At 52.7% G+C, this 22,820-nt stretch overlaps 1 protein-coding gene and 1 long non-coding RNA gene across 2 annotated transcripts; one reads left to right on the top strand and one right to left on the bottom strand.

Annotated features, from left to right (window-relative positions):
* Nucleotides 1-46: 46 nt before the first annotated feature.
* Nucleotides 47-19,608, bottom strand: Adamts8 (ADAM metallopeptidase with thrombospondin type 1 motif 8). The gene is given in 10 exon segments (XM_063256097.1): nucleotides 47-827; nucleotides 829-1,221; nucleotides 3,133-3,308; nucleotides 3,421-3,593; nucleotides 5,943-6,126; nucleotides 7,897-8,198; nucleotides 9,150-9,317; nucleotides 9,862-9,997; nucleotides 11,117-11,356; nucleotides 18,747-19,608. Coding segments are annotated over 10 exon segments (2,697 nt in total). The 5' UTR covers nucleotides 19,413-19,608; the 3' UTR covers nucleotides 47-568.
* LOC134477653 (uncharacterized) lies at nucleotides 19,573-22,820 on the top strand. The gene is made up of 2 exons (XR_010049744.1): nucleotides 19,573-19,728; nucleotides 21,073-22,820. It is a non-coding gene; the product is annotated as an uncharacterized LOC134477653 (long non-coding RNA).

The following is a 22,820-nucleotide window of genomic DNA, read 5'->3' on the forward strand; positions in this document are numbered from 1 at the left end:
AAGACCCCTGTCCTTTCCTGAGAAACAATGAACCAGACCAGACCGCTTCACAGGCACATGATCACACTTTAGTTCAGAGACACGTTCGCATAAATACTGAATGGGTCCACCCCAGCAGGTGGCAGCCTGAGAACATGTGGCTCCCACAGCCTTGTGACGGACACTGCAGCCCTCTGAGTGACAGATTTTCACACTGGGGACTGTAGTGCCCATATCTTGGGAACTCTGGGGCACAGCTGGGGGGCTTGCTTTGACAGTCACCATTGACTCCTTGCCCCACACCTCCCTTGAACCATTTTTTTCCCTCTGAGGTAGATTATTTATCAGGGAAATCAGATAGAAAAGAGTTTTTTTCCCCCCATTTAGCCTCGTGAGTCTCTGTTGGCTCTGAGCCTCCCATTTGGGTCAGTGAGTACGTTTTTACCTTTTAACCTACACCTTCTACTTGAACTTGAGCAGCCTTCAGTTCACTGGGCAGTCCATGTTCAATCTGCTGTCCCACCCCTTCTCCTCCCCTTATGAATTAGGCAGCACCCAAGGGACTGTGGCAGTAGGAGGCCTGCACAGGTCACGCTACCTTGATAGATAGGTCACCACAAAGGGGACCCTGCCTACACCCCAATACCTCAGGTCCATGAGCACAAGACCCTCTCCTCTCACTGGGGACACTGCTGGCTTCTGCAGGGCTTGCACCCTCAGGTTGCAGAGCCCTGTCACGGGTGACAGAGGCCTGGCCTGGGCGGTCTCTGTTGTCCACTGTTGCTGCTGCCAGCCACTTAGCTGGTGCTGGAGCGTCAGACCAGTCCCTGTGCTCACTGCGTGAGGAGCAGTGGCTGGATGGCGTTGGGGGTTGTTCTCTCTTTGCTGTTCTGTATGCCGAAGTCCACATCATTGGGAACAAAGAAGGTGTATTTGACTCTTGGGGAAGGGAGCTCACTGGGGACAGTCAAGAGCTGCACAGTCAGAGGCTCAGACAGGGGCCGGAAGCTCTGGAGCCGCTCCAGGGAGGCCATGGAGCCACTGTACTTTAGGACAGCCCCGTTCACCAGGATGTCCTGCTCTGTGGCAGAGATGGCCAGGTTGCCATTGAGCAGGTACCGCCCATCAGCTGTCTTCAGAGCCAGGTAGTTGCCGTCGTTCTGAACCCCTGAGTGGCTTCGCTGTTTTACATCAATGTTCGAGGCACCAGCTGGGATGGTAATAACGTCATTGTAGCCGTATCTGTGACAGGGATAGAAAGAAAGGATGGTAGGGTACATGGCTACTTAGCCTGGGTCCTGAGGGCTCATCAGGGACTGAAGCATGCACGTGGTAGGCAGATGAAGAAAACTAACAAACTGAGAAGTGACAGCCCTGCAGTTTGAATAAATCACTGCTGAGGCACACAGGACTGCCTTCGAGGTTGGGATTTCCAAGGGTTTTTGCCTAATCTGGCAACTCTCCTGCAAATGTGTGGGTTGAGGAGTGGAGATCAGTGGATCCTGGTAACAGTAACAGAGGAAAACCCAGAAGGTTTGAAAAGTTACATCGGCACAGCCAGACCTAGCATCTCATGGTTCTGACGTGATCCAGATCCACTGACTTCCTCGCATTTGCATAACTATGCTTGCCTCTCTCCACTCTTGGGGCTCAAACCTATGTGAAAAAGCCCATGACTTCCCCCGGCCAGAACCCAATCAGGACAAGTCTGGTTCCACCAAGCCGATCGCTATCAGTGTCTGGTGAGTTTAGGGGCAAAGCCTGCTTCTGTGGAACAGCTTCTGAGGGTGCCGAGGCTCAGTGGGCAGCCAGGTTCCCAGCAGCAGGGAGCTGCTTGGGGGAACTGACTCAGGTCCTCGGTAGGCCTAGGGCTTCATGGAGGGCGGGCAGAGCTCAATTCTTTGCTCTGTTCTGTGGGCTGGGGAGCAGGGGAGCAGTGTTCATGAGGACAGTCAGTCCGGGGCTCTGCTGTTTGCCTCATTTGCCCAACTGAGGTCACAGCTTGGTCTAGGGCTATGTATTCAAGGCTCAAATGCCTAGGGTCTAAGAGAAAGTCGTCATATATCTGAGGATCTGAATAACTCATGCTTTTTTGTTTTTCTCTATATGCTTGAACTTAAACTGAAAGACTTTTAAACCTGCTATAGGCTGGTTCTGTTCCTTGAGATTGGTCAGATAAGAGATACACACATATACATATACAACATTTATGTATAATATAAAATAAATAACATATAAAATTGCATATATATATATATATATATATATATATATATATACATAGGTACGTGTGTTTCTGAAGAATATATACTGTGATGTAAGTAGTGTTGGAGGAGGCCAGGGTGCTCATTGAGCTGCCAGAAAAAACATACACGTACCAGGTGCAGATCGGCACACTATGGCCTCTACAGAACAGCTAAGCTTGCCCATTCTCCAGGAAGTTTGTGGATGGAGAAACAAAACCAAACAAGACACAATCATCCAGGGATGGGCCTAGGCTGTCTTTCTGGCAGTCAACTACCGGTGTGCTCTCAGCAGAGTTACAATCTCGCTGTGCCTTAGCTTTTCCCGCTGTAACATGAGGCATAACAGGGCTGCCCCCGTCCATCTCTGACACTCATTTTAGAAATTGAATGAGAGCACAGAGGGGAAAGCACTTTGGAAAACATAAGGTGCTCTGCCCGAACGCAGGCAGTAGGATGTGAGAGAGGTGTCCTCAGTTCCCCGAGCCACCGAGGCCACTTCCTTTCACCCCTTCTCCCAGCACCCACCTGCAGCCAGACTGGGGCTCCGGGGCCTGGGGAGAACTGCCCTTCCCATAACAGGCCTGGAGAAGCTGTGTGCTGGCAGAGGCCCAGGAGGCTTGGCGTGGCTCTCCCACCCATTGACTCAGAGCTGACACATCCCCACGCACACAGCCTGCTCTCTAATAAAACAGCGGTTGCCCTGACTGAAGCCCTTGCTGAGGGCTCCACGCGCCCCATCTCCTGAAACCCTTGCTATGACCGAGACAGACAGGACTCTGGACATTCCTTACAGAAGTAGAAGCTTAGTGCATTTAAATCACTTGTCCAGCAAATCACAGGTGGGCCCATCAGAGTCCAAAGCCCACCGTGCCCTTTGGCAGAGGAGCTTGGGACTGGGCATCCTCACCTGGTAGGCGTGAAGAAGCCGGAGATCTTCCTGCATGAGTTGCCTGTGCCCCCACACACCCCACACCTGTCCAGTTTCTTGGGCGAGTCCACCACGTGGTCACAGCCAGCCTTGATGCACTGGCCCCGGACACAGATGGCCAGAGTTTCGGGCCCACACAGGGTCCCATCGATCACCTGGGACAGGGAGATAAGAGAGGTTGTGGAGCATAGAGGCAGCTGCAGGTGGGGGGGGGGCACAGCCTGCCTTCCTCCCCGTGTCCAACCCGAGGCCCAGAAGGGTCCTCACCTTGGCTTCAAACACTTTGAACTCCCTCCTGCCCCGGGCTCGGCAGAACAGCTTGCAGCGGTCTCTGGGGGACACTCCTGAGTATTTGGGGACCCACTGCAGCAAATTCCCATCGAGGTCAGTGTAATTGTAGGCATCATATTTCTCACACTGTTGCTCCCTGAAACTTTTCCCTAGAAAGTAAGAAACACACTTGCTGAGGCTGGGGGCAGGGCTCGGATTCAGGACGCCTTTTCCTTTAGGCTTTGGATTGCACCTGAGGACGCAGCCCAGGGTCATCTAGACCCAGTGTTCCTGGATATGTCCTGAGCTGTGCATGATGCAACTTTTACTCAGAGGGGCAAGGAAGGGAACCCGCTAGCCCTGTGTGGGGGATTTCCAGGATAAATATCCTTTCCATTTGGAAAGACACTCACTCTGCTTCACAGAGGAATAAGCACACTTAGGTGGGAAGAGGACCATTGAGGAAGTGTGGCAGGCATAGGTGACGCTGGGAGCTGTATCTTTGTGACTCTGCTGATCACTGTCCGTGTCGATTCCCTTGGTGACAAGGGATATGTGGCTAAAGACATCTTAGCCTGCACTTTCTAGTGCTAAACTTGCCTGTCTACTCCACTTCCTGTAATTTTGGCTGTGTGTGGGGTAACTGTACACAGCTGTCCATCTGGTCCTTCACTAACTGGCTTCACTTGGTGACACCACCATTGTCCAGTCTAAGTCTGGCATCCAGGTGTTTTCTGAATATTGGACCTCTCTGCCCACCGTTTTTAGTGTATCATGCAGTCCCCCACTATACTCAAGACAGTCTGTGGATTAAATGACTGCATGCCACCCTTGCCATCCTAAGGCCAGGCTCTGTGGCTTCCCAGGGGACACAGCCTCCTGCACCATCTATCCCCTCCCCTGCCCTCCTGCTGTACCCCGCTTCCAGGCCACGCTACTGGAAATTCGGTGTTTCACTGCACAGTCCTGGACTTCAACCTCTTCTTCCTATCGGTCTCCCAAGCCAGCTGTGTGTGAGTGGCCTGGGGAGATGTCATATACGGATGCAGCACTCCATGCCTGAGGTTCTGAGTCAATAGAGCTGCAGGGTCTTGGCTGTGTTTGGAGAAGCTTGCTGATGACTTGATGGGACAGCCACCACAGACAAACTCCACATACTGTTTTAGCCTTTGAGGGCCTTTGTGGCCTGGCCGTGATGCACTGGTACATTCCACGTGGCTCCACCTCAGCAAAAGACTGTATTTCTCACACATTTTTCTCATCTTGGCATGTCCCCATACACCTCACCACTGTCTCAGTCCTCCTTCCCTTCCTTGGTCCAGACTTCACGGAACTTCTGCTTCACCCAAACTTCCCCTTTCTCTGAGCTCTTTACAAACCTAGCATCTGAGTCTCATAGATTAAGCTTCCATTGCTGTGTGAAGGGGTTTTGGTCTTGAATCAGACTGCAAAGTTCATAGGGACAGAGATCATGCTTTGTGCATTTAAAAAAATCACTTGTAACATCAACTGTAGTCCAGAAACTCCAGAGATACTCAGAATACTGGAGTGAAACGGCTGCTGTTGCATTTAATGTTGTGATGTTGCCTGTCATCCATGCCTAGCTTGCACCTTATAACCATCTCCTCTTTTCTTTCCCTGAAACATCTTAGCCTGCATGCCAGGCAAACCCTCCTAATCCCAGAGCAGTTTCTACTGCCTCATGCCATTGCTGATCCTTCCTGTCTTGCAAAACTGCAGAGCCCACAGATTCCCCTATTAGACATCAACCTAATGCCAGGGTGTCTTGGCACTTGCACGAATCTCTCCAACAGCTTCGCTTGTCTTTTCATGCCTGCCAATACTTCCTGGAGCTGCCCAAAGGGGAGCTGGATGGGACAGTGGGGAAAAAAGTTCCAATGAACCCCTTTTACAAGTTTGCTGCTGTTCTTTACCACCTCTAAGCTAGTATGTGTGCTTTCTAGCACATACTCTTGGATAGGAATATGCCAGGGAAGACTGAGGTAGTGTTGCTTCCCGGGAAGGTTCTGGAACGTAGTTGCCATAGCCTCAAGGGAAGACGGGCAATGCTTCTCAGAAGGAATGTGCATAGGAATCAGATTCAGAAACCCTCCCTCCAATCTGGGCTGCGTGTTGGCTAGAGAGACCTTGGAGGTTTGGCTCTGCCACTTGTTTTGGAAAACAGTCCCATTCTGCACCCAGACGAGGGTTCAGATTATTATCCGAGACACTAGTCCCTCTGCAAAGGCCTCCTCCATGGGTTTGGTTGGGAGTAACTATGCACATGTCTCAGAAGACCCGGGCAGTGTCGCCCCTCACCTCAGCAGCCTTTCCTAACACAATGGAGCTGCTGTGTATCCCTATGAGTTCACCAAAGCTTGATACCTTGCTAAACCCGTTAGCATCTGAATCACAAACTCAACTCTGCATCTTGGGAGACCCACCCTTCTCCTTCTCTGGGGATCTGTTTTAACAAAAACAGCAGCTGCTATGGCAGGTGTGGCCTAAGTAGCGATTACCGTCAGGGGGGCACTCCTCCGTGTTGCACGATTGGTACTTGGCTCTCTGACCCAGGCAGTACTTTCCTCCATTCTGAGGCTGGGGATTTTTGCATTCACGATATGAAAACTGTATTCCACCTCCACAGGTCCGGGAACATTCTCCCCAGGGTCCCCACTGGGTCCAGCCTCCGTCCACCACGGCCTACAACACAACACCATGGAGTCAGGAGCATGAGAAGCTGCTTCAGTTGTGTGTGCAGCCCCGGGCCCTGACTTTCTCATCTGGGTAGTCTCATCCAGCTGCATGGTGTGCTGGGAGCTGCTGCAGCCATTGTCTAGTGCCTGCGTGGCCTGCGGCTTTACACCGCATGAGTTCTCTCCCTTCTGGTGTCTCAAGCAGTACCTTGCCCTTGGGCGGTCAGTAGGCACGAGATCTTTCCTGGGGATAATGTCAGCTCAAATGTGGTAGCTCTTCACTGGGGTGCACTGAGTCCCGAAGGGCAACATCTGAAGGTGCCAAGGTTGTTCCGGTGGGGGTGGTGAAGTGTGGGGTGAGACCATGAGTGCTACTAAATATTCAGCAGCGCATGCGTCCCATACTAAAGCCTTATCCAGGCTCAAATGTCACCAGCACTGAGGTTGGAGACCCTCTTCTAAAGACACAGTTACTGAGAGATGTGTCAGTGGTCTAGTAGCCACTGGTTCCAATACTAGGATAATGCCCAGGAAACAAACAGAATAATTTCCAAGTTTATAACTAGCTTGTGAGAATAAAGCCTATGGTGGATCTAAGAGGGTTTGAAATAAAAATTGGGAGGGAGTGGTATAAAGGATTAAACATACTCAAGGTATGTTAGATGCATGTGCTAACTCCCTCTAAGGAATGTCACTGTTCTGCATGACTAATATGGGTTAAAAATAACTCACTCATTTTCAAGAATTATAAAAGTATTGATTACACAAAAAGTGAAAAATAGTAAGGCTATAAAAAGAAAAGCAATCCTTAAAAAACTCACTAGCCATACTTTTGTTCTGAATATATGATCATAAAGAAGTGTGCTTTCATTTACAAAGAAATGATTTCCTCTCTCTCAATACAGGCTTTGTGTTTTCTCCTCAGAAATAGATGATAAACATAATTCCACACACAGCACATGTCAGACTCTGACGGCATCTAGCTTGGTTTTTGCTGGAGCGGGTTGAGGGGCTCCTTTCCTCTCTCCTCAGGAGCAGGGCAGACAAGGAGCCTCTCTGGGACCCAGTGCTCACCCGGGAACCTGTCCTAGGCTCAGGATGAGTGTGTGGTTCAGCCAGCCCAGGAGGGTGTGTGTCCCAAGAAGCACCTAGGAATGTGCTTGGGCCACCCCACTATTCGGTCCTGGGCAGGGGACCAGGCTGTGAAACCTAGCAGATGCTGTTTCCCGGTGATGGCTACGTGACTCGAGGAAAGAGAAACGTGATCAGCCTCACAGTTTGGACACATTAAGAGCAGGGCAAAGGAGTGAATCACTTAAACGTTTTCTCTGGCACTGCCTTGGTTTTCCTGCAAATTTCCTCTGTACAGGGCCAAGTTCCTCCGCCTGGTCAGAACTGGCCTGGATTCCTTCTCCCCTCTGCTTCTTGGAGCATGGGATTCCCACGACGTCTCTCATTCCCTTCACCTCTAACTAGAAATTCAGCTCAAATGTGGGGAGGCTGGGGATGCTTTTCACCGAACCCTTGGTGAGCTGTTCCTGCCACACCTCGTTATGTTTATAAAGCAAAGCCTTCTCTGTGGTGGGCATCTTCCTCCCACCAACCTGCACGAGGCCTCCTTCAGCACTGAGGCAGAGGACACCCACGTGGGTAGAGGGGCTTCAGTTTGTTCAAAGATGACCTCTTAATGCCCGACTCTCAGGTGTGGTCCCCCATTGAAAACAGCCCCCATCTCCCACTCCCCTTCTCCCCCCTCCCCCCTCCCCCATTCCCCCACCTTGGACCTCTCCACTTCCTCCTCTGGTAGACAGCTGCCATCCAAGCACAGGAGCCCAGGTCCACAGGGAGTACCATCAGCCCAGTGCAGGCTGCCATTCCTTGTGTGGCAGACGCCCTCGTCACCATCCTTTTGACACCAGAGCTGGGCGCAGGTGTCCTGCGCGGAGGTGTTGGGGCAGTGGCGGTACCCAGGTCCAAAGATCTGTTTGCACTGTTGGTCCAGGTCGTAGAGTGCCCTGCGGCCTGGGAGGTCTGTGGGGAAGGGCAGGCCCGAAGTGGGGGCGTCCAGCAGACAGTCCCCTGGGAGGAGAGGAGGCAGAGCAGTGAGAACAAGGGCAGGGGCCTCCTGTTCAGCTCTCTGCGCCTTCCTGGGATCTGCTCAAATCTCAGAAGAGGGGGTTAAGGTCTGGGCATCATGGCTTCCTGGACTAGGTCTGAACCACCCCGCACACCACTGTGTCCACAGAGCCTCGCTCCTGGGATGATCAGTAGCAAAGGCTTCTTGGGGACTGACTTTCTTTTGCTACCCAGCACATCTCAGGATGCATCCCCCGATGGCCTGTGCCCAGTAAAGGTCAACGAACTGCACTGCTAATCTGCATCTCAGTACAACAGGGTTGTAACTGTGCTCCGAGAAACCACGCTGGCAAAAACCCGGGTAGCGTGTGGCAGTGCTAACGCTTGGACAGCCCATTAGCTTTGCAGTGCCTATGTCCTTGCCTCCTTCAATGAGAAGCATCTAGACTGCGTCGCTTTGCAGCTGTAACCAACAGTCACTGTCCCAGCAGGCACCTCAAGCTTTCAGGGCTTGCTCTCACATGACTGGTTAGTGCTTTTTTGTTACTGCTGCCGTGGCTACTGTTGTTCTTTGCCATTTCTGAGCTATCGTAAGATCACTCACTCAGCCTACAATACCCTCTTCTTCCTCTTTACAACCAAGGTTCTTCCATTCCTTTAAGCTCTCTGCACACTCACCTCTTCCAGACCAGCTTCTCAGACCCCTCCCACCTGCTCTGATGATGAATCTAAATTAGCCCAGAGCTTGGGCTACAGGGGGAGGGACAAGGATGGACACCCTGGGGAGATGCTTAGGATGCCTTTCCAGGATGACACATTTCTGAAGTCTCTCCCTGCCCTCAGAGCCTCATGAGAAAGCACAGCTGCAGGGAGTCCCTGAATTGGCACAGGTGCCAACAGCTGTCAAGGGGCCTGCTGGCTGGGGGACCAGAGAGGATGCCAAGCGGGGCCTACCGTGGCCGTCGTCCAGGAGCTCAGTGAGGTACATGGCACTGCAGGGAGACCAGGGCAGCGTCTTGTTCAAGTGGATAAAGAGTGGCGCCATCATGTGGTGCTTTTCCATGGGCCCAAAGAGCCGCACGCAGGGCTTGGAGTCATCGTGGGGCATGCTGAGCACGTGCCCTGGGGGATCAGAGACACAGGTCTACTCCCCCACCCTCTGGCCGCCTCAGCCCACTCCCTATGGGACCACCAGTGGTGATGGCCTTGGTGATGCTACCAGGCTCAGTTCCTCACCCTACAGATTCTTGTTTCAGGCCTGGGCTTTCTTCTTCCAGGAAGCTTTTTCAGGTGACTGAAGGGTACTGGGACCCCTTTATTTTCTGCCTTTGTTTGTCCGAATTCACACTCATCTCTACTATTCACTAATGTGGCGGCCCCCTTGCCTCACTGCTAAGCTTGTGTACAGTATCGTGGCCCTCCCTCAGCATCTGTTTCATGTCTGGGCACTTCCAGGCCACCTCTGATAGTGGCCTAGGACAGTACTGAATGGACTTAGCAGTGTCAAGCACTGTATCTGTTTGCCGTATAGATAGGAAAACTAGGAACAGATAATGAATGGTAAAGTGTGAGAGCGGCCTTTTTCTTAAGATCTGAGCAGCTCTGGGTCTGGAAGTGTCAGCTCCCTCTTGTGTGATACAGCAGGCCTCGACACAGCCAGGCTTACCTAGCTCATGGGCCACGGTGTAGGCTGCCTGCAGGCCCTCGTCTTTGATCACGGAGCAGCTCATGCTGGGGTCACAGATTGTGCCAATGTCTGCTATCCCCAGGGTGTTGCAGTGCCCGTCGTTTCCGCAGAAGTCCTGGGGGGCAGATAAAGCTCACCAGTGAGCATGTGTGAGCAGGAGCAGCCTCCAGACTAGGGGCAGGAGCAGGGGACACGCGTCACTGCTCTGCTAAGTATTCTGTGGGATGCCCACTCACTAGCCTGAGCACCACTTGCATTCCAGAGCTTTTTTCAAGGGTGAGAAGCAAGTGGAGGGCTTGAGGTCTGGGTATCTCAGCCAGTGGCCCTGAGTTATTTTCTGTTGTGGTTACAGACATCACTCTCATCCTTTGTCTTTCTCAGTTGAAGAGTGACTTGTGAAATTTACCATTGTTAAACAATATGCACATGTGTGTGCATGGGCAAGTGCACACATAGGCACACAGCTGTCCAGAGGGATTTCTGAGTGGCAAAGAACAGAAAAATGTCCTTTTGCCTTCCCATAGGCAGCTCATGGAAGGCAGTCTGTTCCTTGTTCTGAGCTGGCAGAGACTGAGGGCTGGCTGGGACTTCAAAGGCTTATTTGGGAGTCAGAATAACACTGTAGTTCTGAGAATGACCCTGCAGCAAGCCTGCTTGGGCCAGACTAAGGGTGCTGCCCATGTGTGTCCTCTCTTTGCCTCTGTTTCCTCAGCTTTAAAATGAGGATAACACCATACTCACCTGTGGGACTGCGGCGAGGCCTGAAGGGTGGATGGGGTTGGTGCCCACTAGCTTCCTCCCCATCCTCTGCCTCCAGGAAGCTTTCTCTTAAAATCACACTGGGTTGGTGGGCAGCCCCCCTGCCGCAGGCGGACCTTGAGGGACCCCCAGTTACCTGCCTGTAAGTTTAGCAATCACCCTAGACAGAGCCCTGACCCACTTCCAGCCCTAGATTCTCCCTGAGCAGTTTGAGTCTGCTTCCTCTTGTGATGACCTCAGCAGACAGCTGGTCACAAACTTTTGGAAAACTGCCCTCGCGAGATTCTTCTCCTTCCCTTGCAGATGCCTCCCACTTGTCCTCATGACCTCCTCCTCGTCATTCTGAGCAGGAGGCTTCTGGCATCCACGGAGGCCAGCAGACAGATGGTTCTTGCAGCCGGGTTGGCCTCTGCCCCCCACCCCGTGGTCCGTCTCTGGTTCCCCTCCTCCCTGCTTCCAGAGCCAGCCCACATACCTGTCTTGTGAGCAGGATGGCGGTGTCATAGTGCTCTGGGTGGCGGTCGCTGGGCTTGTTGAAGGATCGCTGCCAGCTGCAGAAGTTGCGCAGCGTGAGCCCGCCATTGTCCGACACCTCCGGGCCCCACTTTTCATCTTCCACTATAAGCACTTTCACCACGACCAGGTTGATGGAGTTCTGGATGCTGGGGTGCTTGTAGATTCGGGCTGCCACGGACATCAAGGTCAGGATGTGGTTCTGTTGGAAGCAGGGAGTGGGGAGAGGAGCTATTGGTCTCACAGCCCCAGGTTGCTCTCTGTCACGGCCTCTTGTTGCGGACCGTTCACCACACTCAAGTCAGGTCTGGGGGGACCACTGGATTGAGAGCATCTCTCAGAGGACTCACAAAATGCTTGAGGCCTCAGTGTTACTTTCCTTCACTTTCCATAGAAAAAATAAAGCCACTTCAGGGTACAGGGTCACAAAGCTAATTGGTGGACAGCCAGCATTTGAACCAGACCGGCCTGGCTCCAAGGTTTGTGCACTTAACACCCAGACCAGCCACTAAGTCCCAGCCATCTAAGTCCCCGTTAATTAACATTTAATAAAATTAGTCACACTGGCCACATTTCAAGTGTAGATGGCTGACAGCTTCTGTCCTGGAGCTACAGATAAAGCACTCTCTCAAGAAGCTAAGGACAGACAGGAGTGGTCGGCAGGGAGGCCGCAGAGTAAGCCAGGCAGCTTGAGAGAAGTTTAGTCTTCCTCTCAGAAGCCAGCTAGGCATTTTCCTGGTATCTGCTGGGGAAACTTCTACTCTTCAGGATGGAAATTGTTACCCCTGAAAACTTTCCTTTAATAATCACTCCCAGCGGCAGCCAGCACAGACCACGCTCAGCATCCATCAGCTCATTAAATCCCCACCGTTAAGCCACCCAGCAGGCACTGTGACTCTCTGTTTCACGAACCAGGCGGTGGAGGGTCACACAAGTTCAGTAACTTGTTGAAGGTCACATGGAAGCCAGGATGTTGGCCCAGGTGTGTCTGTCTTCCATGCCCATGCTTTTCTTATTAAATTTACCAAGGTTGGCTTGGACAGCCCCAAAGCGCTGTGCCTTTCTGCCTGGAGCTTGAGAGAATCCAGGGGTCTAATAAGAGCCATGTGCTTGTGAGCTCCCACCTGATTTCAGTTCCCCCTGGCCGGTGGAAGAAACCACATCATTGCTCGGCCTCTTGTCCTATCTCTAGGCTGCTGGGTACCAAGGCTGTGAGGGGAGGCCAGATATACGCTTACTCTCTTGCTTGGGGATCTCTTGCGGTAGCCCTCTTGGACTATTTTACAGCTGTAGGAATAGCAGGACAGAGGTGGGCATGCCTGGAGCCCACAGGGTGGCCAGCTGAGTTGCTGTTACTTGCTCTGCTCCCTGGGTGAGCACCTCCTGTCAGCCTCTCTGTTCTCCTGTGGCCTGGAGGGTGGGAGTGGAAGGACAGGAAGGCAGGGGGAAGGCTAGAGAAGGACATTTCATTTGGAAAGGCCATGTGTGGGAGTTGCAGACAAATCCTATTTTTTGTGAATGGGACCTGTCTGTTCACCTCGGAGGCAACAAGCCAGGTATTTTGTTAGTACTACAAACAGGGATTGGCAGATTCCTAAGCAAAGGTTACTTAGCATGTCAAGCACTCTAGTTATATTTTGGTTGATATAAACATCATATCAGCAGAGCTGAAACTTGGCATTTGCTGCTGGAGTTGGATTCCTAAGGCAAAAAAAAGAAAAAAGAAAAAGAAAAAGAAAAAAGTAATCACATCATTATGCAACTGGGGTGAGCGCTGAGGAATGGTAGCCTGCCGGAGCCAATTCCTGGCCAGGTCTTCTTTGCTCCCAGCAGCCAGAAAGTCTTCTGGCTGCTCCAGGCAGGCACAGGGTTGGGTGGACATGGACCTTCTGAGATTTCTTCCTATAGAATCCCAATTCTGCAATCTGAAAATTGGGAAAGATGAGGTCTTTCGAAGACATTTTAAAGTCAAAAGATGTTACTGCTAAGTGGTGGTCAGCGTAGCTCTGCACAAAGAACCGAAGGCTTGAGGTTAGAATGGCCCATTTGTCCAGGCCAGCCAGGGCAGACTGGGGCTCTCTCCCCAAGAGATGATGCAATCGTCATCTCCCTGGTGGATACCAAAAGGGAATGATGTAAATCACTGTGCGAAGGTCAGGGAGAGATAGCAGAAGTTTCCCGGCACTAAGGCCTCCAGCGAGCTTCCTTTGCTGCAGCTTAGAGAACTTGTGTGATCCCCTTCTCCAGATTTCTACAGCTGTCAGGTTGGGCCACTTTCCTTCCAGCCTATGAGTGGAGCCCGAAGACATCTGAAGAACTCCCTGGTCTCAGAAGAGAATTTGCACTGTGCGGGGCTGCAAGGATTCCGTGGCTCAACGTTCCTTTCAGAGTCCCCAACCTGGTCCCGCTGACCTTTTCTCTTCTCTCACTGACGAGCGCTGCCTTGCCCACCACCTCCTACTCCTTGAGAAACGTGAGCAAGAGAGGTGCAGTGCATCCCGGAGTTCTCCAGGGGGAAGCACCATTGCACCTGCACAGCTATGTCAGCTGAACCTGTGAGTGTCTCACTCCTCACTCATCCCTGGGCCCGAAGGGCAGGCCTGGTTTATAGTTGTGCAGGGAATAGGCCCGAGAGCCAGTCAGGGAGACGGTCAGATGGCTTGCTCCGCCATCTGGCATCTATTTATACCTCCCCACTCGCCACATTAAGTGTAGGCTGCGTGCTCAAGAATGTGAGTGAGACCCCGCTCCCCATAGACTGGGGACTCTAGCATAAAAGGCAACCTCCAAATACCACATCAAGTTGAGAAAAGCCCATGATCTGCTGGGTCAGAGATGGCCCCAAATCCCTGCACTTGAATGAATGGGGATTGCATGTCCTGAACTCTCTTTAGGGAAAGATGATGTTTTAGGAGGCATTTCTGCCTCTCTGGTATCCCTGGAATAAAGAAAAAGGCCCTGGCTGCTGGTGGCTGGCTAGGGCATGGCCCTCTTTGAGATACAACCGAGTAGATTTCTCACTGAGAGCTCTGCCTGGTAGCAGTGGGAGCAAACTTGATGGCGGTGTGAGGAAGGCTGAATGCCAGACGCACTTCCCTGTTCCTGGCCGTCTCCTGGTGGGATGTTCACTTTCTGCTCTTTGCTCATCTGGTTGTCACTCTCAGGCCTAAGGCTCCCTCAGTGGCCTGCCTCGGAGGCTGGATGAAGAGTGGCATATGAAAATTCACCTGGCACCACTGCCCTACCTTCCTGGCATTTCTGTAGGGCCTGAGGCTGGGGAGAGACAATGTTGGGGCAAAGGAAGAGGAAAGGTACAAGGGGAGGGAAAACAGATTTGTATGAATACCCGTCATCTTGCCTTGGTCTCCAGACAGCAAATGGTGACATTAACGTCTGCAGAGCACACCCTTATTCAGAGCTCTTAGGAGTCAGCCTTACACTGGGGGTTAGGAGAAAGGCTCTGCCTTGTGGGCCAGCAAAGCTGAAACATGGTGGCTTGCATTCCAAGGGCAGGTGGCCATCCCATCATCCCTACTCTGATCAATGCCTTTCAGCAACTCTAGAGATGGCTGATTTGCTGAGCCACTCATATGTATGGGGTACAGAACAGTCAGTGCTTTTCCATGTTTTGTTGCATCCTCAAGACAATGTTAGACTCAGGAATAACCGCTTCGAAGTTGTTGGTGAGGCAAAAAGGAAACGGAAATAGGTAACTTGCTCAAGGACACTCAGGTATTTCTACATCCCACCAAAATCTACGCTTCTATCCCCACACTGCCACCCATCTTCGGGGCTACAAGGAAAGCTGACAGAGCCAAGACAAACCCAGCATGTAAGGAGCAAGGCTGCCACTGCCACTGTCCTCACTCTTGGCCATGAAGACATTTCCTCTGCGAAGTTCTCTCTTTAATCATTCTGACTGTCGCAGGCACAAAGGGTGGAAAACACTCATTCTTTTGCCAGTGGGAAGAACATAATTCACGCATATATAATATGTGTCTTTCCCCCATAAAGATTGGGACAGCCACGGAGTGTTTAGGATCTGTGTGTTTCTGTTATCATCTAAAACAGGATACTCCTGGCATTCAAAGGCAGTACTGTTGATCATGGCACCACGGGCACGAATTACATCTGTTCCGGCCCCATGAGGCTACTGGATCCTTTTGATATGAAGGCTTGTGGGAGACATTTGCCAAAGGACAGAGGTGAGGAGTAGGTGAGATGGCCGTGACACTTTTTCTCAGAAATCAGTCCCTAAAGCCTGACAACCTGGGGTGCTCAGGCCACCTAGGAAAGATGAGGCCCATGCCTAGCTCATCACTACTAAACATAAAATTCCAGTGTTCTGATTACTGCTGAGACTTGAGCAGATGTCCAGACAGAGCCTGGGGTGTTGGGCAGCCCATCATTCACTCTGTCCTGCTCCAAGTTCCTTCAGGGGACATGCAGCAGTGGCCTGATGCAGACAGAGTCGGTGAACCTTCCAAGGTGGCCCCTCCTTTCAGAAAGCTCCCTTTGTATGAGCTCCTTAACTCTGAAACCAGATAAGGAGGTGGGAAGCAGGAGCCCCTTTGGTCAAGGGATTAAGTGAACTCAATTATACAGAGTTCTGGAAGATTTCACTGTCACATAAGCTAATTTTTCTTGCCACTTTGAAGGTGAAGGTGACCTCTCAGGAATAAGGCTCAACCTATGGCTGAGTATCGTGGACTGCTGGATTTAAGGACCCATCCCACAACATCCACAAGTGTCAGAGGGCAGGGCAGTCACAGACTTCCTAAAGAGACAGCGTGGTACCATGGCACAGACAGCTGGAGTTAGGTTCTGGAGACCTGGATTGCCCATCTAGTCTGTCACTCATTAGTGTGACTTTGGGCCGGTTCCATGAGCTGTGCAGTCCTCCTCTGCCCCTCACAGGTATTGCCATGAGGTCATGTTTGAGAAAGCAGACTGCAGAGTGAACATACACAGTGGCCAAACTTTCTGGAAGATGGACTCATCCCACAGCAGCCACACAGGCACTTAGAACAGAAATGATTACCTCTTCTGGGTCTTGCTACTTCCTAGAGGAGGTAGAGGTTCTTTTGATCATCATCACATTTCCAGGCCTGATTGCTCTAAGACACTCCTCAAAGCACCTTGCAGCTGTGGGTGGTCTCCCCAAGACCTCTTAGAGGATTGGGTATAAAGAGATCGCTCCATCTGGGGTTGAAGCAGGCCAGGTTTTGGGGTGCTAGTACTTAATTTTCACTCTCCTCTCTACTGTGCTCCTGGACCCCTTGTAAGACACCCAAGGGAGTAAGGTGAGAATCTCAGTGGCTGGTCAGAGGGGCTGATGGGCAGCCATGGACACGGCTGCTCCTCAGGCCCAGCTCATCCCAGCAGGTGGGGAGCAGGAGTGCAGGTGGACTGAGACACAAGGAGACCAAGGTGGAGGGGCAGCCCGGTCCAGCTGAGTGAACATTTCTTTCTGTAGAAGACTGAGAAGTAGGCTTCCCAGGGGGAGGAAAGCAGCCTTCACAGGTGCCTCACACCTGTCCTGCTGCCCTCTCCTGATCCAGGGTGGCTGGCTTGGTGAGGAAGTCCTTTGTGTGTGACTGTCAATAGTCCAGAAACCTCAGTGTGTACAGGGAGGGTGGATGGGGGAAACACGTACTGTCCTGCAGCTGGGGGACCTGTGAGCATCACAGTGCCCATGTGGCTTTGACACAGCAAGCCCACTTCTCTGGAAGTCCAGACTTCAAGTGGAAGTAAACAAAATCTGGTGCAGAACCCAGCTGAGCCTCCTACAATCCAAGCAGGGCTGGCTCCAGACAGCTGTGATATCAGGAGATGCCAAGTATGTCCTTGAGGGAGTACTCAGCATCTCCGGGGTCTAGGTGATGAGCTGAGAGTGAAACTGTAAGTACCACGGTGGGGCCAGGGGAGCATTTTGGCTCAGGAGACTGAAGAACCGACTTTTGTTCCTGTTACTTTGCCAGGTGGCTTTCCTATGTTTTGGTTCTCAGGCAGATTCCAAAAACTGGTCTGCTTCTCAGCTGTGGGTCTGCAATGCAAGTATCTGAGCTTCTTTCAGGGGGAGCCCCCTGCAGCAGGTGTAGTGGTCGCAGTGAGATGGGCGAAGCCCTCGCCTCACTCTTCCCTGTCTGCCACCATCTTGCTTGGGAGAAAGAATCAGAAGGCAGAGATACCTCTCCCTGCTCGCAAGGTGGACAGAGGATCAAATAAATCAGTACTGACCCAAAGCTCACAGGGCAGACAGCTCTGAGGTCTCCATGACATGCTCTGGGAAGAAATCAGCACCACAAAAGCACACAGGGGAGTGTCCCTGGGTTTAACTGGCTTTCGCAGTAGCCAGAAGAGCAGCCGCACGGACCTCTCGCCAGACCAGCAGCGCTGCCAGCCCTGTCAGTCTTGCCAGATCTGGTTCCCTCTGCACTTCCCAGTGAGAGCAGGGGGTGCTGGTGGGGAGAAAGATCCTTCGAGAAACAGAAAGCTAACCACCTCCTCATCTAGTGTTCTGCGTTTGGTGCCCTCAGCAGTTGGGTACAGACTGAGTCTAGACTGGGGTTCCTGGCCAGGGATGCCATCACTGTAAAAGCGTTAAGTGAGCTGCTGGAATGCCAAAACCCGCTGCAGAGAACTATGAACTCTGGCCAGGTTAGTTCTTCTCTAGCTGGCATAGCTCTGGTTCTGTGTCCCCTAAGGGAACAGAGAACACTGTCCTCTCCTGAATCCTTATCCTCTCCTCCTGGAAACACAGCTGTCTGGTGTTTGCAGGGAGGTACTGGGGTTAAGGGTACTGAATCAGCACCCTCCTTGAATCTGGTTAGCAATGGCCTGGCTACAATAATCATCCCCTGGACCGTTTCTCTGTACCAGCTCATCGCTAAGGCAGCTAGGGGGGGACCCAGCTCCCGCTCCTCCAGAGACCTTAACTGCAAGTTCATTCTGCTCCTTGCTTCCTTCCTTTTCACTGAAACTTCAGTTGCCAGGACTGAGTCCCCAGGCAGAAATTCTGTTCCCCTCCCTCCTTGAGCTGGATGCTGGCACTGCCAAGTGCTGCCAGGGCTGAGCCCCAGGTTGGCAAGGTAGTCCATGCCCCTTGATCAGAACCAGCTGGACGCACAGAAATTGGGCAGCCCCTTTCCAGGTTCAACTCTCCCCTGACAGTATCTTTTACTTATAACAACCTCATTTCTGGACCCGAAGGAAACCAAATAGCTTTTCATCCAGCTGCGCTTCCTTGGGAGCCTCTAAGATCCCCGACAGCAGCGACTGCAGGAAGCAGGGTGGGAAGGAGGTGCTCGCCAGAAAGGTGCAATTCCCAGCCCGTCAGGAGAGGCAGGTGGCTGCGAGAGGGTGTGTTCAAACCCACTTACAGTAGTGCCCAGGAAAGTCAGGACACGGAGGGTGAGAGGAGGATTGGGGATGGGGGATGGAAGCCAGGGAGCCAGGATGGCACATGGGAAGGAGCTGACTGCTGCTCCTCAGAAGGGAGAGAACCCCTCGCGTTTGGGGCTTGCTGGGAAGGGCGAAGGACTCCCGCGCCCAGGACCGGGAAGGGCAGAGTCTGGAGCCACGGGTCCTACCTGCAGGTCGGCGCTGTAGAGCGCAGCCATGGACGCGTCGGCCACCACCAGCGTCTCCACGAAGCGAGCCTCAGACACGGACCGCTTGGTCCTGCGCGCGGGCCCCGAGGGCGGTGGCGGCTCGCGGGTGCCGCCCGCCTCCTCGCTGTCCTCGCCGTCGTCGCCCTCCGGCTCGCCGGCCGCGGGGCCCCAGCGCCGCAGGAGGTGCGGCTGGTCCAGGGAGGCGCCCGCGCCCTGCGGCTGGATGGTGAACTCCTCGCCGGCCGCCAGGAAGGAGCCGCTCAGCCCCCGGCACAGGCTCACGGCCGCCAGCGACTCGGGCTCGCGGTTCACCGTGCCCGAGAAGAAGCAGTCGCGCAGCCCGCGCTCGCCCCCGGCCGGCCCGCCCGCGCCCCCGAGGCGCTCGACCTTGAACCCGGGCGCCAGGAAGCTGGTGTCGGGCGCCAGGCGCAGCTCGAAGCCCTGGCCGAAGGCGGACAGGTGGATCGCGAGCTCGTCCGCGCGGCCCGCCAGCCGCGTGGGCACCACCAGCGCCGAGGCCGCGCCCCCGGGGCCCGGCGCGGTCGGGGCGCCGCGGGAGAGCGGGGCGAGCGGCGGCAGCAGCGGCAGCAGCAGCAGCAGCTGCAGGAGCGGCGGCCACCGGGCGGCGCCGGCGGCGCGGAGCATGGGGGCTGCGGGGCGGCGCGCGGCGGCGAAGGGGCCCGGGCAGGTGCTGGTCGCCGCGGCCGCTCTCTCCAGGAACGCGCGCGCGCCGACGCAAGGCCGCCCCGGCCCGCGGCGCAGGCGGCGTCCCCGGCGGCCCCTCGGCGCCTCCCGAGCGCAGCGCGAGCAGCTGGCGCCCCGCGCCGCGTGCGCCCGTCCTCGCCCCGGGCCGCGTGCCGGCCCCGCGCAGCGCCTCCTGCCTCCTCCCCGGCCCGGGCAGCGCAGAGTGGGCTGCCGAGCCCTTCGTATTTATACTTCCTGCCCGGCTTTGACATAAGAGGTTTATTTTTGATCTCTCACTATTCCTGTTTCCTCTCCCCGGGGGCAAAGAGAGAAACTGAAAAGAGGGAGAGCGGGAGAGAACAAAAAAAAAGGGAGGAAATGTAAAACCAATCAGCACGCGGCGGGACCCGTGGCCACCCCCCCCATTAAGTATCAACTCCAACTTTTTTCTCCTTCCCCTTTAGGGGAGGATCCACGCTAACTCCTACACTGCTCAAGAGGCCCCTGGGGTGTGTGTGTGTGTATGTGGGGGGCGGTGCGCATGCTGATCTCTGTGGAGTTACCCCGGAGGTCCAGATCTGTCATGAGAAAGAGGTCTCTGGAGAAGGTCCACAGTTTTGTTTTGTAAAATACACACAAGTGAGAGTCGGGAAAGGTCAGATGAAAATCATGCAGTCATTAAAAATCGCTGCACAGCCTAAAAAGCCCCCACCTAGTTAAGAACCAAGGACCCTGTGTTCCATGGTTGGTCGGGCAGAAGCGGTACCGCAAGTACCAGCAGTGAGGAGAGATCAGCCTAGAGAGTTAGCAGCGCCCCAGCAGGACAGCAGGTCTCTAGTCCTGAAGACAAAGCCATCATGTCATGCAAGGCTGCCAGTTATGGGGGTGAGGGGGTTGGGAGGAGAGTAGTACAGCCCTGAGCACTGTGGGAAGGGTGACAGGTCCCCTTGACTGCATTGCACACCGCTGAAGGGACAGGTGTGTATGGGGTTGGTGCTTCACCCCACCACTGCTCTCCGAGAAGCGGATGGTGGTGGGGACATAGGCAGAGAAGGGGGCATGGTCTCAGGACTGCAAGGCTCAGCGTTTGCTTCCCAAGGCAGCCTCAGTGGCTTAGGCCTAGGTTGCGTTCAGAATCCTGTTCTCCAGGTAAGGGTTCTAGACCTAGTCCCCTCCGCACTCCTCTGAGATTTCTTGGGACATCCAGGACCGAGGTCTTGACAGCCTTCACTGGCTGTACTACCCAGCCGTCCAGCTCCTTGCTTATGCTGGGGGGTGGACGTTGAGGCCGTGCATACTTTTTATCAGGGCCCCCTTTGGGTAGCTGTGGAGCTTCAGCATTCCACGCAAGACACTGAAGACTTGCTACCTTCAGAGCGAGGCTCTTGCAACAGCAGAAGTGCTTCTGTGACTGCAGAACCCAGCAGCAAGCCCTGTTGAGCTCCCTCCCCAGTGTCACCACCCCACTGCCTTCTGGTCAACCCGAAAAGGATGGCTGTGAATTGACAATAGAATGTGACTCTCAATCTGATAAACCATGGAACTTTCTGCCCTACATAATGTATGGTACAGGAATGACTCTAGTCCAGGAGTTTTATTTTATTTTATTTTATTTTTTCAGGGGCAGAGGAATAGAAAGAAGAGCCTCCTCTTTCTCTACCCCAAATAAGTCCAAACCTGACCAACCAGAGCAGAAAAGTGGCCCCATTTCTTCAGGGCTATTGTGACATTTCAAGCATGTGTCTTTGTTGTCTTGAAGGCGTCTTGTGTTTGCCGTTTCCCAGAATAAAACTGATATTCAGTGGCGGTCACGGCCTTTACTTTCCCCTTCTTTGTCTTCTGTGAGCAGCTGGCATGGTGGCATCTGCTGTGTCCGCATCTTCCCTCCTAAGTGTATGTACTAATGGACACAAGTGATAGACTTGGGCAGACAGGAAGACCTGGACTGTCGTCAGACAGTGGGGAAGGGTCTGGAATTGCCTTTTTTTGGTTAGAAATGCCACCCAAAGACAGCCATTGTGGAAATTCCCTTTGGAGAAAGAAGATAGTAAACTCTGGGCTTTATCTTGCTTCATTTCATCAACAACCACAACAGAGATGACGGCAAACTGCTGCGGGCTGGTTCACTGCCTCCTGAATCTCCTGGCTCTTCTCTCCCTCCTGGAGTCACCCTTGCCCAGTGGCTCTGCCTTGCTGGTGACTTCCAAGGGACTCCTGGCGTTTGCAATGCAACCACAAGGTGTCAGGCTTCCCTTAACTATGCTGAGCTCCAGGGCCGGAGTCAAGGTGGGTGGCTTGTAGCAGAAGAAGGGCAGATGAAGCCAGTTGGCAAAAGGAGCACCAGAATGCCCCTGATGATCCCAGGAAAGGAGCACCCGACTTACATTTGCTACCTTACCACTGTCTTGCCCCAAGTCGGCAAATGATGGTCTAGGACTAAATCCTGAGCTCTGTCTCTCTTTGTACAATCTGCAAGCTAAAAATGGCTTTTACATTTTAAGTGGCAAATTAAAAAATTAGAAAGATGATCAATGTTCATGACACTAGAAAGCAGTATGAGATACAGATTGCACTGTGCATAGACTGTGTACTGGACCACAGTGACCACAGCTGTTCATTGGCGTGTTGGCTGATTTTGAGCTACTTGAGAGCAGGCACCAGTGAGCCTAAAATATTTACTGTTTGACTGTGTGCAAATAAAAAGTTGGTAAGTTTTTGAACTAACTTGAATTCATCAAATTGGAGTGTGAGAGTCTTTAGAATCAGTATATGGGACTATAATTTTTTTCCTTGAGACAGAGTCTAGCTATGTAGTCCAGGCTGGTCTTGAACTCATGGTGATCCTCCTGCCTCAACCTCCTGAGTGCTGAGATTACAGGTGTGCCACCACACCCAGTGAGTGTATAAGATTCTTATAGGTAGCTCAAAGAAAATCTATAGGAGCAATTACAAAGAGGGAATTGTGTGGAAAGTAAAATATCTTTGTTTTGTTTTACTTCTGAATCTAAGCAGTAACTCATTAATTAGTCTTTAAATCATTAAAGGACATTTACATTTATGCTGTTTATGCTGTAGACTTATGGGGAATTTATATAAGTTGTAATGAATCCGTACCTGGTTGTTTTCTAATTTATAACTAGAGTTTTACATAGTGCATATTGCAAAGTTTTTGTATTTATTGAATTAGGTGTTCTCTAAAATTCTCGACTCTTTAAAATTGGAGGAAACGTGGTCATCTGACCTATTTCGACTTACTTTTGTGGAGGAGAAGGAGAAAGTACATTTCAGTGACTTCCCAAAGTTGTACATGAAGGATGTTTTCCCTCAAATACTGCCACTTGCCATGGGAAATAAACTGTTCTGCTTTAA

Source organism: Cavia porcellus, unplaced genomic scaffold (genome assembly GCF_034190915.1).
Source record: "Cavia porcellus strain 051 isolate PalLab524CR breed Dunkin Hartley unplaced genomic scaffold, mCavPor4.1 scaffold_9, whole genome shotgun sequence".
NCBI lineage: Eukaryota > Metazoa > Chordata > Mammalia > Rodentia > Caviidae > Cavia > Cavia porcellus.